General features: G+C 53.1%; 2 protein-coding genes across 2 annotated transcripts; one reads left to right on the top strand and one right to left on the bottom strand.

Moving 5' to 3' along the window:
- Positions 1 to 88: 88 nt before the first annotated feature.
- PRDX6 (peroxiredoxin 6) lies at positions 89 to 6,688 on the top strand (the record flags this gene model as incomplete). Its single annotated transcript, XM_079535801.1, has 5 exons — positions 89 to 180; positions 419 to 575; positions 4,657 to 4,803; positions 5,388 to 5,534; positions 6,516 to 6,688. 5 exons carry the CDS (start codon positions 89 to 91, stop codon positions 6,645 to 6,647), a joined length of 675 nt encoding a protein of 224 aa, XP_079391927.1. The 3' UTR covers positions 6,648 to 6,688.
- Positions 6,689 to 12,097: 5,409 nt separating this feature from the next.
- FAM78B (family with sequence similarity 78 member B) lies at positions 12,098 to 15,944 on the bottom strand (the record flags this gene model as incomplete). The annotated part of the gene is made up of 2 exons (XM_079535799.1): positions 12,098 to 12,620; positions 15,682 to 15,944. The coding sequence occupies 2 exons, from the start codon at positions 15,942 to 15,944 to the stop codon at positions 12,098 to 12,100; spliced, it is 786 nt and encodes a 261-aa protein (XP_079391925.1).
- Between the last annotated feature and the right edge of the window lie 280 nt (positions 15,945 to 16,224).

The raw sequence follows: 16,224 nt of genomic DNA, 5'->3' as shown, positions 1-16,224 counted from the left end.
CGCAGGCGCGGAGGTCACGCCCCCTCCGGCGAGCCGAGCGGGGCCGAGCAGAGCCGAACGGGTGGCGAGCGGTGCGCAGTTCTCCACTATGCCGGGCCTGCTGCTGGGCGACGAGGCGCCCAACTTCGAGGCGGACACCACGCAGGGCCCCATTCGCTTCCACGACTTCCTGGGCGACTCGTGAGCGGCGGGGGCACGGCCGGGGCGGGGCGGTGGGCCCGGGCTTCCCGAGCGGCATTCCGGCCGTGTGTCACCGTCGTGCGCGGCAAAACGCGGCTCCCGGAGGCGGAGGGCGCCGGGCGGATCCGAGCCTGCTCGGTTCGCATCCCGAAGTGGGACGAGGGGGGGTAAAACGATGAGCTTGGTTTTCGGAACCGATAGCCTTGTCCTCACGCCGTCCCCTGCTCTCCTCTTTCAGATGGGGCATCCTCTTCTCCCATCCGCGGGACTTCACACCCGTCTGCACCACGGAGCTGGGCCGGGCGGCCAAGCTGGCACCCGAGTTCAGCAAACGCAACGTGAAGATGATCGCCCTCTCCATTGACAGCGTCCCCGACCACCTCGCCTGGAGCAAGGTAGGGGTGCCTGGAGCAAGGTAGCGGTGCCTGCAGCAAGGTAGCGGTGCCTGGCTGCAGTGCGGCTGTGCTCTGAAGGCCAAAGGAAAAGTTCAGTCACGGGAGAGCTGTGAGCTGCAACTCTATGGCAGTGCGAGAAGCTCAGAGGATGTGTTAAAACAGGAAAGATGTCAGCGTTGGTGGCTGGGCTTAGTGGTCCCTTCTGATCTTAGTGGCTCTGTGATTCAAACTGGCAGTCTTAAAAGGGTGCAGCTCGTAGAATCAATCTTAGAACCCTTAGAGTTGGAAGGGATAGGGTTGCCCAGGGCATTATCCAGCCTCACCTTGAAAGTCTGCAGGAATGGGGCACCAACCACATCACTAGGGCTAACACATCACTTGTGTCCAGGCAGAGGAAAGTACACAACGAACAAGCAGTGACATGTTGAATATAAAAGTACAAATAAGAGCACGTCAAATATGAAATGCTTATAGGGAAATAGAAGAATGGTGGCACAGAAGTAGCTTATTTAAGGAATAGAAAAGCTGCTAATGGAAAACTTCAAAGGCAGTGTCAACAGGGGTGTTGTTGACACTGTCATGCTGCCAGGTAGCATGACTCCACATATTAGGGATATAAAATGAGTACTGAGACTTAGTGGACAGAGTACAAGAATCCCTGAGTGAGTTATCTGCTTCTTTCTTTACTCTTAAAAGTGGGAATGTTCTGTCACGTTTTCCAGGAGTCAGATGTATGCAAATAAGAAGTAATAAAGGTGAGAAATTTCCACATTCAAACATTACTTCATGTCTGAATGGCTTTAGAAATTGCCTAATTGCCTTAATGCTTAAATTGACCTTTGTGCCTGAGTGGTGCATAGCTGATGTCCCACCAAGCCTCAGAAGGGCCTGGGAAAAACAGCATCAAAATCCTAACTGGTAACTGAGGTCTTTGCACTGGTCAAACTGGCTGAAACCACCATCAAATTATTAGATAATGTTCCACTAAATGGAACAGAAAGTTTGGGTTGTGTTTTGTAAAGGAGTCTCGTCTCCTGGTTTGTTAGAACCCTTTGAAGACCTGTACAGATGATGCTGACTATTACAAAGCCCTTGGCTTTCCAGGAAGGTTTTCAAGGAAATCAGCTCTGAAAAGGATTTATTATGTAGGGTGATAGGAGGAAACAGTAAGTTGTGTCAAGGAAGGGAAGCAGTGAGCTCCCTAGAGGGGCTGCAGGGATGCGTGGCGTTCACCATACTCGGATGATCTGGGAGAAAGGTGAACAGTGAGCTGGCTTGGTAATGCTACAGAATTATTTAGCATAACCTCAGGTAAAAGAAGTTGCAGAAAAGTTGCAAAACAGCCTCATGATGCTGACGAGACAAAGAATTTGGAAAGGCCTGAGGACAATAGTCCAAGCTGCAGCTAATATGCTGCCAGGCTGGGAGAGGCCTGAGAGACAGTCGTTTGGAAATGTCTGCTCGGCACCTGTTGAAAGCAAAACTTTGAAAGTCTGGAGCAAAAGATCAAATTAGTGAGGATAAATCCATAGCAGACAGTTTCTGATGTGTTTGAAATTGCTCATCTCACAGATGAGAGAACAAGAAAAGGTGTAGAGGGGGAGCAAAGCTGCCTGAATAGAGATTTGAGCAGGTTTTCTTTCAATGCAGAGCAACTGGGGCACTTTTGCATGGGAATGAGAAGATATGTCAGGTTGTGACACAAAGAGTTTAACTAAGTAGGAAGGCAGCTGTTCAGATCTGATGAAGTGCCCCCCCAGAGGTTCTGCCCACCCGTGGAGCTTGAACAGAGATGCCGTCCTTTGGTGGCAGGTGCAGAAGTGGTCTGCATTGATTGCTGGACTAAGATCTAGAAACTGCAGTTTCCTTCACTAGATACTAGAAATCCCAGGAATGAGCAAAACTTTGGGCAGTTAAACCTCTTCATGTAACGTTCCTCTACCTTCCTATACTTTCTTTGTGGATGAAGCTTCCTTCATCTGAAGTACTGCCCAGAGGGAAGCAAATGAGCAGGAGGGAAGGCTGAATTTTGCATGAAACAAGAAAGAAGCCTCTGCTTCCTTTGCTCCCAAATTTCAGTGGGCAGATAGGGCCTGGGAAGTTGATAAACCAGGCTGGTCAGCTCAACTGGCAGCAAAGAGCAGTGCTGTGAAACAGAGTAGCCATAGCTGTTACACCAATTTGCTTAACTCTACTTTATCAGCCAAAGATGTCACTGCTCTTAGTCACGCCTCTCCCAGACCCAGGGGCTTGCTCCTCTCATAACAAGCCAGCAGTAGATCCTGCTCTGCTGTCCCCCATGGTCCGTGTGCTGCTTCTCCAAGACCTGGCTGAATAGATGAGTCCCTCGAGAAGGACTAACATGGCATCTGCCCCCACAGCAGCAGGTCTGTGGCAGGCAGAGAGATGGTCATCTCCTGAGAAGCCAGTGTTTGTTGCAGGGTTGTCTGGCTTGTGCTGAGCGTGTCGGAGGAGGTTTCAGCATTCTCTTAGATCACTGATGAGTAAGGTGAATAAATCACTCTAGCGATGTCTGCTTTCAGCTTGGACTCTGGAAGGTTTACAGGGAAGTGAGTAAGTCTTATGTGTCCTGTTGCAAAATAGGGTGGGGTGTATGAAGCCATTTGTACAGTGATTTCCTGCGACATGATATTACGTGTGTTTTGGAATGAATTACAAGCTATAGGATTTGGATCTTGCTTTTCAGCAATCTTCATCTGTCAGTCTGGAGAGAAGGTGCGTGTTTGTCATGGTCTGGCTTTCCTCAACAGCCTCCTGCAGCTCCACGGGATGTTCAGAGATGGGCTGGTCTCTTGTCTTGGCTTTCCTTCCCTGCTTTGCTTTGACAAGGTAGCTCTGCAGGAGTAGGGAACCAGTTCCTTCCCAAAGCAGGCCTGCACACAGCCCAGCAGAGGTGAACAGCCCCTTTGTGCAGTTCATTGCTGACTCACTGGCGTGGGGAGAAAGCAAGCAGAGAGAAACATTGCAGATGTTTCCTGCCACGTGTGTACCACTTGACTGCTTGCAGCATCCTGAGCAGCTGGAGCAGCTCCTAACTGCACCTCCTGCAGCATAGGGGTGCTGAGGACCAGCACATGGCCTGTTTGCTCTCACTATCTTCAGCACACTGAGCAGGGGTAGGCATTACTCAGGGTCATGTTTCCAACTCTGCCTTCCCCGCATTCCACCTGAGCAGGACTGAGTCTGTTCCCCATGTTTAAAGCCCAGAGAAAACAGAAGTTTGTACGTACACAGCTGATACCATACCACTTCGGTGTGTAGGAGGCTGCTGTAATTGCTTGAGTCCAGTTTGTTCCCCTGTAATATAAAGAGGACAGAAAGAGCAGGCGGCTCTATTCTGGGGCAGAAACCTTGGATTAAATTTTTTTTCATGCTGGCTGCTGCTCTGCATGTGTTGCCTTGAGTGGGCTTTTCCCAGTCCTCCTGTGGCTCAGCACTTGTCCAAAAATAACTTGAATGTTTTGGCCAAAGCCAGATCAGATTCAGAGATGATCAAAATACAGTTTCTGTGTGAAGCGCATCAAGTTAGAACTGGTGCAGGGAGCAATCTCATAAGCTGGTCGCAAGGAGAGTGTAGGCAGGTGGTGGTTTACTTCCTCTGTCTCCAGGCACAGTTCAGAAAGAAACACGTGGTGTCCCAGCACATGCACAGAGATTACACTCTGTTCTCAGGAACTGTTAAGTAAGCTAAGAGTGGCTTACTGAATGGAGCTGGTTCCTTGCTCAAGACCTGTCACATGTTCAGCATATGAGCTTTGTTAGCTGTAGAGTTGCTGACAGCACTGCAGCTAGAATTGTTCCTTAGAAGCATGGTTCAGTTCAGGTGTGACTCCAGCACATTCCTCAGAAGTTTGGAATCACTGAACTGAAAGGGACACGTCCATTCTCAGAGCAAGGTGGAAGAATCCCATGTCACCAGTGGGTGCATGTTTGTGTGGCCCTTCTGCAGCATTCTGCTCCGGATACAGCAGGTCTGCCTGCCTGGCAGACCCAGGTCAGGCCACCTCCAACCCATGGTGGGAGCATAACCCTAAGCATTCCAATGATCTTGTCTCTGCAGGACATCAATGCATACAATGGAGATCAACCTGTGGAGAAGCTCCCCTTCCCCATCATTGCTGATAAGAACCGAGAGCTCGCCATCAAGCTGGGCATGCTGGACCCAGATGAGCGGGACAAGGACGGCATACCCCTGACTGCTCGTGTGGTGAGCTTGTGGCTTTAGAGCACTGTTGCTTGGCAGGCTGCTCAGCAGCAGGCATTACCTGCCATCCTGCCCTGTGTCCCTGGGGGGAGCAGCTTACGTGCACAGACAGGACCATCCTGGGAGCTTGGTTGACTTGCCTAGGCTAGATCCGTGGGTAGTGGAACAAGAAGAGGCTGGCACATCCCTGGCCTGCTGGCATCAGCTCTGTCTTGCTGCTGGCATCAGTTCATCCTTGTGCCTGTCCAAACGGAGAGGGAACATTAAGTCCTTGATCCGCCGGGCTTTTCCTCTCCCCTCCTGTGCTTGTGTTAGAAGGACATAGGCCAGGATGAGGAAACTTCAAGTAGCAAAACAAGATAGCATTAGAAACAGGAGTTCCTAGAGCAAACACTGTTCTACGTATCTTTGCTCTAGGAATTACCCACCATGGCATCTCTGCTGCCCCAAGCACCTCAGTCAAGCAGGGCACCTCCCATGACCAGGAGTGGGAGGGCTGAGTAAATCCAGCAGGGCAGTGGGACAGACACCTTCTTCCAGGCCCCTGATGATGCCCCAGAAACATGACCCTGTCTCCCTGTGCTCAGGTGTTCATATTCGGCCCTGATAAGAAGCTGAAACTCTCCATCCTGTACCCAGCCACCACTGGGAGAAATTTTGATGAGATCCTGAGAGTGGTGGACTCCCTGCAGCTGACAGCATACAAGAAGGTTGCTACCCCTGTGGACTGGAAGGTGAGAAGGGAAACAGAACTTGTGTGCAGGGGAGGTAAAGGTGCATTAAACATCTAACGGCTTCCTTTGGAAGTGATCCAGGGGTACGGGGAGCTGCTGCAGTCCAGTTATATGAATTGGATGCTAAACAAGAGCCCCAAGGGCATTGCTGTGTGGCATCACACAGAGATCTCCCTTCCCTTCCTTCAGTTTTAGGTACCTGCAGATATAGGGCCTGGCCCTTCTGGCTATCAGCATGTGAGCTCTGGGCCAATACGGGTCTTGCCCTTGGAGGGCAAGATAAGGAAGAGCATTGCTGATGTCAGCTGCCAGGCCAAGGTCCACTCAGAGCCAGAAAAACAGCTGGCATGAGCACCCCTCCCTAGATGGCTTGCTGCTCTGCTCCCTTTGAGCAAAGAATGGCTGGAATGGGCACAGCCCTCACTGCATTCTAGCCTTGTGGAAAATTACCAGATGAAGTTCCCTAGTTGCTGTCATCCCTATGCAGCATCGTTATTTCAAATTCCCAAGAATTTGTTCAGGCAACCAAGCCAAAGCAAGAATAAGCAGTGCAGCCTGCCTGCTTAAGCTAGCTAGCATTTTCCTTGGACCCCCAGCACTGCTTTTGGATCTACACTGCTGGCTTTGGTAGCTGTCACCAAACAAACCTGCCTGTCTGTAGTCAGGAGGGACATTCCTGCTGAGACAGGTGTCCCAGAAAAGGTGATCATGGAGTATTTCTACAGGTACAGCAAGGAGAGCATGGAGGCAGCTTTGTCTCCAACAACCCCAGCCTCCAGCCATGGTTTGGGGTGTGCTCACCCCCTGCGCCATCCAGGGCAGCACAGCTGGCTCACCAGAGGGGACCAGCACTACCTGCACATTGGCACTCGGGCTTTAGGATGGAGGAGCAGAGTGTGTGCCCTGCTGCAGTGCAGAGATCCTGTGCTGTGCAGCTGACCAGCATCCCTGCTGCTCTCACAATTCCCATTTGCTCCTTAGTGTGGTGACAGTGTCATGGTTGTGCCCACCTTACCTGATGAAGAAGCCAAGAAGCTTTTCCCCAAAGGAGTCTTCACGAAGGATCTCCCATCAGGCAAGAAGTACCTGCGTTACACCCCACAGCCCGAGTGAGCAGCTCTGCCCACCCATGCTGCTGGGCACGGTCCTTTGTGGTGGGAGCCTGCCTGTGCCTGAATCCTGCCTCCCAACCCCTGTGTGATCAGCAGCATCGTACTATGACTCTCACTGACAGTGCATCCTGATACTAAGTCAATCTTCCACATCCCTTTTGTCCCCCACACTCTCTCAAACTAAAACCCTGGGTGTTTTCTTACCTACAAGGAAGAGGTTAGGAGACTGGTGGGTGCTCCAGGGCTCACACGGTGGGCATTTCTCCTGTTTGGCACCAGCTTTTCCTGGCAGCAAAGTGAGAAGTGTGGTGTCAGCAGACAGGTCACAAGGGGTGTCCTGCTGGGCCCGTGCCTCCCATCAGGTAGCTCCAAACTGCTTCATGCCTTTAGGAGCAGTGGTCACTAACTTGTTTACACCTTCATTTGTTCCCCTTTGTAGGGGAGGAGCTGCAGAGCAAAATCTCTCACTTCTTAATGCTTTCTCTTGCTGAAAGTTGACTGATTGTTTTCAGTGTTTGTGGAAGAGGGAATAGAGCAAATAAACTGGTCTTCAGTACTACGCGTGATGTCCCTTGTCTGCCTCTGCTGGGTTCCCCCACATAGCACTGCTGCTTTGTCTATAGTACCCTGACTTCTTGACTTGGCTAGCTGGGGCATGCACCAACACTCCTGGCTGGTGGCAGTGCAGAGGCTGCTGCATAAAGCAGTCTGGAAAGCACTTTGCACAAAGGCAGCAGGTATCAGGGCAGCAGTGCTGTCCCTGCTTTGCCAAGGAGCCTCAGTGGGGAAAAGGAAGATGTCTGCTTTGGAGATGTCAAATTGGATTTAGAGGTAGCTACCCTGCTCCTTAGGGCACAGTACAATCCCTGTAAACTTCCTGCACTCCAACACCAAAACCTCAGAGATTTCTCCAACACTTATCTCTAAATCCTTGGGACTGTGAAGTTGGAAGGTTTGTGATTTGCTTTCCAGGCATGTTCCGCTGCTCTGCCTCACAGCCCCGCTGCCCAGGGGATGCTTCATGCAGGCCCAAACTCGTCAAGCGATGAACCATGTTCAGTGTAATGCTAGGAAAGAAACCCGCTCACTGAATAGCACACAGGCCGCCTGCCCATCAGCATCTCTCAGTGTCCACACAGTCAGCAACACTTGGAACCAGCAGCTACTAAGGAAGCTGGCTGGCACAGGGCACAAATGTCCTGCAGAGCCAGCAAGGACTAGCAGTTGCACTGCAATGCAATGAGATACCCTCCAGCATCCTGCAGGGATGCAGGTTGAATGTTCCCCGACACCGTTCCAAGCTCTCAGCTCTTCCCAGCACCCAATGCAGGCCATGCCAACCCAGAAGACATCCCTCCCCAGACACGGCTGTCTTTCAGGCTGAGAACTCTTCTTTTCATTAATACATTGCTGTCAGCAACTATTCAGTGACTATTGGTATTCTTTCCAAATGTTTCAATTGCTCCTTTTCCTCAACTCCTGGTTGTGGAAATTTAAGTGAACCTTTGTTAAAAAATTCTCAACTATCCCCATTCATTATTTCTACTGAGGAAAAATAACACCGTCTGATCTCTCTGTGGAATCTTATTCTCCATCTCACTGCAGGAACTGGGAATGGGACTGCAGTTTCCAAGTGGGAACACCCCCTGTCTGTGCATTTTTTCAGCCTGACAAAGTTTGACAGATTCCCAAGTTCCCCACCAGCTGCGAGGGCTCCCAGGTTCCATTCAGTACTCTGGCACACAGCCCTCACCCTGACCTGATTTCCCCAGGGAGAAAGGGCAGCCTGCACCCCTCCACCCCTTGCAAACATTCCGGCCTGCTGCCCAGAAAAGCCAGACTTAAGCAGACAGAACAGTTTGGTTCCAGTACAGATTGAATGTTCTTTTAATCCCAGAGAAGTGAAACGCAACATTTGTTCGAGTTTGCAATAACATCCAAAGACAGAAGTCCAAGCCCCCTACTCCGTAAAGTCATTTGTGTTTAAGGCACTCTGCAAAACCAGCTTTCATCTTCTCTTCCTTCCGATTTTCTCCACACAACAGCAGAATACCTGATTTTGTCTTTTCTCCGTAGTGACACCCACATGTCCTTGCTCTTATCACCATCTCCAGAAATTGGCAACATCAAGTACAGCGTGAGCCAAACAGAAAAAACACCGGGAGGCCGGGCCAATAAATACATACGGGCACGGAGGGAGTGCAGCGCCTGAGGGCGAGGAGGAGGCTTCGAGGTCCTGCAGGAAGAGGCCAGGCACAGGATGTCCTCCCTGCAGGCACTGATGTGATTCCTCTTCCCCAGTTCTCCCTCCCTCCCTCCCAAAAGGGGATAGGATGGGAGCGGGTGCCCACGAGCATCCCTCCCCATCGGCGCTCCCAAAATGCGCAGGGGAGACCCAGCCACCCCTGCCGCGCAGCAGAAATGACCCCCGAGTTCCAGCTGTCAATAAATACAAATAAATAACTTAAATACATCTTAAATAAATAAATAAGAAATAAATAAGAAATAAATAAGTGAGCCGAGCACGCGAGCAAGCAGCCGCGTCCGCATGGGTGCCGAGGACAAGGGTGGCACTTGTGGCACCCACTCCGGCTTCACCCGCCTGCCCCGCAGGCGTTTCCCAGCACCCACAGCAACGCTCTGAACCCAGAGAGATTGATGGGTGCTTCCCAAAGTGCCGTGCCCAAGTGGTATGTGGGCACAGCCATGAAACCACAGGACGGAGCAGAAGGGGCACCTCAGGATGAGGGGGAAGCGTGACCTGTCCCTCCCTGAGATAACGAGGTGCCGGCTACAAGCGGGGATGGGGATGGAGTGCTGGAGGGGCTAGCGTCCCATGGGGTGGTTTTACAGCTGAGCTCAGGAGGCCAGGTGCTCCTCCCAGAGCCAGCACTGGGGCTCCCAATTGGGGCCCTCAGAAAGAAGGGCAGCCAAGCTGCAAGCAACTTCAGACTTGAACATGCAAGCAGATCCTTAGAGGGGCTGATCGCTCCCTACACACCGAGGAGATGCAGCCAATCCTCTGCCTCTCTCCCTCTGTGCTTCAATGCCACACAGCCCTTTGCTGCATCATTTCCTGGGGCTCAACTGCCTTCCAGCCCCTGCAGAGGGGTTTCACAAGAGCTTTTGGGATTGTTTCTGTCCTAGCAGGTCAACAATACACACCTGTCTTATTTCACACTGAAAGGTATGTCCCCTTCTTCCTCCTCCCCCACATTTTGATGCAAATTGTATTGAAAGTTTCTAACAGCTTTTCCACACACACTTTTGATAAACATAACATCAGCAATAGCTAAAATTGCCTTTGATCACGTGTCCATACAAAAACACTGGCTGAATCTCACAAAAACAAGGTGCCCAGTGCTCACCATTTCCTTGCAGAAACTCTGCTCAGAAAAGCAAAGCAGACCAGAGCTCAGAGCCTGCTCTCCCTCCAGGCTTTTCTCATGGCAAGGACTCAACCAGTCCTCAGCTAACCCAAAGCAGTTGCTTCCCAGGCCACCAAACCGCTCTGTCTGCACCAGGCTGAGCAGGAGGAGCAGGACCACAGCCCACAGCACATCAAAGTGTTCACCAGGGCGTTGGTGTGCAATGCTCCCAGAGGAAAAAAAATTAAGAACTGAATAAGCAGCAAAGCCTAATGAGAGTAATAAATAGCATGGGGATTTCACAGGGATTTTTGGTCTAAGACACCCAGGAGTCCCTTTGCTCGTGGGGAGCAGCTCCCAGATGCCAGAGGTGTGCGTCTCACCCTGGAAAAGCATGAGCTGCACCTGAAGCTTTGCAGGGATTTGTGCGTACTTCAGAGAGCGATGCTGTGGGAAGGCTCTGCCCCAAGGCGTGTGCACAAGGAGAAAAAAGGCTCCTCTGCAGCAGGGGGAGCAGGTTTTGCACACTGGGGAAAGCAAAGAAGTCCTGAGCTGGGCTGCCTGACACCCAGGTTCAAGGAAGTGCTCCTGATGCTGCAAAAAAGGCTTTGACAAGAGTAGCCAGTGAGACGGTTCCCAGGCTCTCCCAGCAGCAAGGGGAATGCAGGAAGCTCCAAGCAGAAATACCTCACCTCCCCACAGCAGCAGAAACCTTCATTGCACAAAGGCAGGGGCACAAGCTGGAGGTATGGCAGCATGAAACAGAGCAGGGAAAGCAGCAAAAGCCATATTCATCTGCCCGGGACCCTGCAGCAACACAGGGCACCTGAAACTGTCCTTGGGTGGGGACAAAGCCACTGTGGCTTCTGCTGCTGCTGCATCTAGGAAGGTGCAACCACCAGAGCTCAGCTGAAAGAAGGGAAAAGTTGCTCCCCTGCTACAACAAGCAGGGAATTGTACACTGCAGCCCACAGCACCAGCACCTCCCCACAGACCAGAGAGATGCCAGCAATCCAGGCAGTGAAGGGCACAAGGTGGAGAAAAAGGCAACCTGCCAGACACCTGCAACAGCACAAGCAACTTGCACATGCACACACGCTGCACTGCTCCATGGGTGGCTGAGGATCAAACCTCCCACACCAGCAGGCATTTGGGTGGAAGATGAACAAGCACACAACCTCTTGCTATGCACTCATGTCTGCAGTGGAAGCATCCAAATCCTGGAGTACCTCCAAGCTTTTCTGGATACCACGCAAACACCATCAGTAGCTGCCTGCTCTCCTTCGCCTCTGTAAAAAGGCATCGCTTGTGATTTCTCTTCTGGTTGAGAATAATTCTGTCTCCAGCAAAAGAAATGGCTGGTGGGGATGGGGAGGGGGGGAACTGCAAAGATTTAGTGCACCATAAAACTGAAGGATATCTAACCTGCCCTCAGGTCTCACTCCTAGACAGGAATGAACTATGTCATCGCCTACATTCACAACCACTCCAAACACACCGAGACGCATGCATAATGTCCTGCTTCCAGTCAGCTGCAGAAAGCCCCTCTCAGGCAGAGATGACTGCTGGCACTGGGCTCTGACTGGGCACCGGCTCCCACACTGCTCCCAGGCCCTTCCAAGTCCCAGACAGCATGGCAACATGCTGATTATCCATCTGAAATGCATAGGTAGAGACACCGAGGGGAAGGGTGACTGCACAACCCCCCATGTCTGGCAGGCATGGGCTCCTCTACTACAGCTAATGGGGTGGAAAGCAGCATTTGCCACAGGCACGGTTTTATCATGCTCCTGCTCCTCACACTTTCCTGCAAGGAGGCAGGAGATGGTTGGATAAGACAGCCTTTTTTCCAGCCACAAGCCCTAGAAGCACTTAAATCCACTTCCTGGGACCAGCTTGGCAATTCCTCTCCACAGCCAGGCCAAGCTCATGCTCTCTTTCCAACTGTGAAACTTCCAACCGCAGCTACAAAGGCAGGCGAACTCAAGAGGTCTGCTTTGGCTCAGGAATCCCACTCATTTGCACCACACCAACAGCACCAAGGTCCCCACGTGCACGCACCAGTGCGTGCCCCGGTGCTGTGCTACTTGGGAGGTATAACAACTATAGGCTGGCCTCGCTTGGGTCTCCACATGAGGACTTGGGCATCGTTGGCATTGGGTTTCACTAGTGCATTTGGTGGGATGGGCTCCATCCTGCTTAAGATCCGGGGCTGCTCCTGCTGAGTCCTTCCCACCAGTCGTGCCCGCTGCCCCAGGAGCTGCATGGGATCAACCTCAATGTCCACTCGCATCCGCCACTTTATAGTCTGCAAGATGATCTTTTCCTTGGTAGTGGTGTTCATGGCTACCAGCCACGTGGTAAAGCTCTGGTCCCTTTTAATCCTGGTCAGCAACGGCACATTACTGTTGCTCACAGGGACAGCCCACGTCACGCTGGGGTAGAAATTGTCATTCATGCTCACCGAGAACCTGGAGATCTTGTTTGTGGGCCCAACCAGGGTCACAGTTTCTGTGGTGTTTCCATACCAGGGGTAGCTCACTCCATCAGAATCACTGATGGCTTTTACTCTTCCTTCTCGCAAGTCGGGCAGCTCCCAGCTTGACCTGGTGAACAGAGATGGAAAGGGCAGGTTACTGGGGAAACAGCAACAGCAGTGCTTGAGCAGTGCCTGCAATGGAAGGAACATAGCAAGCTGCTGTGTGCTAGCACGTGCAGGGTAAAGCACTTGCTTTAGAGCAGAAGGAAAAAGTACAGGTAAAAGGATAACAATTCTATCTGAAACCCCACCGAAAAAGCCATTCCTTCCAGAGCCACTGGCAGCTCCATACCAGCCAAAGCTGTTCACCAGTGTCTGTCTCTGGCATCACCCATCGGGTCCTCCCTCTGGGAACACTAACTCAAGAGCAGAGCTTGGGAAACACCTTCCCACCTGCAGGAAGCCCCTGATGACCTCGTTCAAGAACAAATTCAGCTTTAGCTCCTTCACTGAGTCAGTCAAGGCCAGCAGCAGCCTCTGCTCTGCCAACACAACAGCATTTTAATTAACCCGCAATCTAACCAAGTGGGCCCATACTCATTTCTGAGTGACTCTCAGGTCACTCTCTCCTTAATCTCATTAATGATGAGAAAAAAATAACAGCCTTCCTTGCATGTCAGCTGCAGCATGGCCACAACCTGCACCAAGCCTCAAGCAGCTTCCCCCAGCCTACAGCTCAGTCTGCAATTTTTACACCCCTAAATATAGACATTTGCTAAGACGCAGGTGCAGTAATTAAATACCACAATCATGCCTGCTGCTGGTGTGACGAAATCCCTGACATATTGTTAGAGTTGTGGGTGGGGGGGAATTCCAGCCAAAATCTTGGCTGCAAACCACGTTAGCAACACCAGGCAGATGCAGCGATGGAGAAGATCACCACGTGGTAATTATCAGCAGGGAGCGGGGACAGTGGCCACCCAGCTCAGCAAGACCCAGCCCAGCTCACACAGATCTTTCCTGAAATCCTAAGAACAAAAAAAGCAGAAATTCTTTGGATGCTGAATCTGCATTTTCAATTTAAAACGCAGACAGAGGAGGCTGTGCTAGGTCTCCATCCTGAGGCACATCAGGTTCCCAGTATGTGAGTATCTGAAAAAAACTGGCTGTACCACTGCTGGATATCAAAGGAAGGAGAACAAAACAGAAACCTTGAAAGTCCTCAGGCATATTGCTCTGGTTGAAGCCTCCTGCTGAGCTCAGATGCACACAGATCTGGGCTTTGAAGCTGCCAATGAGCAGCAGGAAGCATCTGGTTTCCATCCTTCCCAAGATGCAGTGATCTGCACTCACTCTGACCCTCCTGGGCACCCCAGTGTTGCACACAACAACGCCGCCTGCTCTGAAAGTAAGGAGGATGGGGTCATCCCCAGCATCCCCTGCCTGCGCCCAGCCCCACTAACTCCACTAGCCCAACTCTGCGGCAATGACTGGCTTGGGGCAATACTGAAGGCAGCTCATCTGTGGCCTCCAGGTCCCTCTGCCCTTGAGGAAGGGCAGGAAACTGGAGGAAACTGATCCCGGCACAGCACCGCAGCCTCTGGCACCCACAAGAAAACCCAAGCAGGGTTCTACTTTCAGGAAGGGCAGCCAGGATAGGGTAGGCAAACTCAGCAGCTTGAGGCAAACCCGAGGCTGGTGCCAGCTGCTCCTGCTCCCCAGCAGGATCAGGGCTGGGAGAGCTGCTCCAGCCCAGCACTGCAGCAGCAAGAACAGCCCTGCAGGCGAGGGCAGGCAGCACCATCTCTCCTGTCAGGAAGCCATGGCAGCCTAGAGCTATGTGAAGTGCCACCTACTTCCATGCCGAGGATTGCCAGGGCAGCCTCCATCTGCTCCCTCCCTTGGAAATGCAAGCAGACTGACTCCGATAGTGACAGCACATCTTCCAGCATTGGGTTGAGGAGAGAGGGTGCTTTTCTAGAGCTGGAAAGTGATGGAAGGGAGCAACTCCTGTGCCTGCACTCCTACACACCAAGGCTCACACTAAGGGCGGAAAGGACAGCACATGCTGTGCTGGAAGGGATGTCCAGAGCCCACAGTTTCTGAGGCTGGAAATCCTCATTTCCAGCAAGGGCTGCTCTGCTGTCCCTCATTTCTGGGCATGTGGGAACAGACAAATGGGTAAATCCCAGGCAGCAGCAGGAGGGCTCTCAGAGCTTAACACCAAGCACTGCATGCGGTGCCACGTAGATTCCCCTATTTCTGCCCTCAGAGAAATAGGATCCTGCTGTTCCCAGAAGCGATCAAGAAAAATCAGGTTGACAGGACGAGTGCAGTGACAAACCTGGCTGCGAGCACAGCACCGACCAGCAGTCTTTGGTGCGGATGGAACCCACGGTTCAGCCAGCAGCCTCTGCACCTGCACAGCCCAGCACCAGGCTGACCCTGCTTCCTCAGCAGCCGCTGCACACGGCAGAAACCACAGCAGCACAGCCAACTGCATTGCTCTCTGGTGGCCTCCTGGGCCATGCATGTGGAATCTTCAAGCAACATCATTCATGTAACCATGCTGGTGCCTCTATCACCTCACAGAAATGCAGTAGTGCCTTCAACCCATCACAGACCCATCCCAGGGCCCCAGTCTAATCCCAAAACCGTACCAGGGCCCCATCTCCTCACATAATGTTATTGGGGCAACCGTCTCCTCACAGAACCACACCAGGGCCTGTATTGTGTCATGGGCTCCAGCGCCTCACCTAACTGCACCAGGGCATCCATTCCCTCATGTAACCATGTAGGACCCACGTTTGTTCCCATAAGTGCACCAGGTCCTCCAGCTCCTCACACTTCCGCCCCCTCAACGAACCACACGACGACCCCTATCTGTTCACATAACCACACTAAGACCTCCATCCCCTCACATAGCCGTTCCATAACCTCCATTGTGCCACGTAACCGCACTGGGGACTCCATCCCTTCGTGGGGTTACACGGGAACCTCGAACCGTTCACACAGCCGCACCAGGACCTCCACCCCTCACACACCCAGCTCAGGACCGCCATTCCCTCACATAAGGACATCCGCTCCCACCCCGCACACCCTCCCCTGCCACCCCTCAGGTGCGCCACAGTGCCGCCCGCTGCCGCCCCCCGCCCGGTGCCGCCCGCCCTCCCGCTCCCGCCGCTCACACGCCGAGGTCGCTGTAGGTGTTGTAGAACTCCATGTGGTTGCAGGCCTGGATCCAGCCCACCACCCAGGTGTGGCGCCGGGCGATGGGCGGCATGAGGACGCGCGCCGAGGCGCGGAAATAGGGCGTGCGGTACCGCAGCACCACCGGCGAGCTCTCCTCGATGGCAGTGGCCGCCGGCTCGATGGTGGCCGACACGTCGGACACCACGATGTGCTCCCGCCGCACCCGCGCCTTGCAGGCCACGCTCTGCAGGCAGCCCATGGCCGCCGCCCCGCCGCCTCCGCCGCGCTCACCCTCCTCCGCGACGCGGGGGCCAGGCGGAGGCCCGGCGACCCCTCGCCGCCCGCCCCACCATCGCCGCCCGCGCACCGGCGCCCGCACCGGCGCCGGCAGGGCGAACGCGCCGCCGCTTCTCTTGCGGCCCTCGCCGGCCACCGTCCGCCGGCTCGGGGCGGGGCAGGGAGGAACGGGAGGGATCCTCCGGCCAGCAGGGGGCGCCGCAGCCCCGCGCTTCGTCCTGGCGTCCGTGTTCCCTAGCAAC

The sequence above is a fragment of the Tetrao urogallus genome, assembly GCF_951394365.1.
Source record: "Tetrao urogallus genome assembly, chromosome: 5".
In the NCBI taxonomy this organism is placed as follows: domain Eukaryota; kingdom Metazoa; phylum Chordata; class Aves; order Galliformes; family Phasianidae; genus Tetrao; species Tetrao urogallus.
This window is presented reverse-complemented; position numbering and strand designations above follow the sequence as displayed.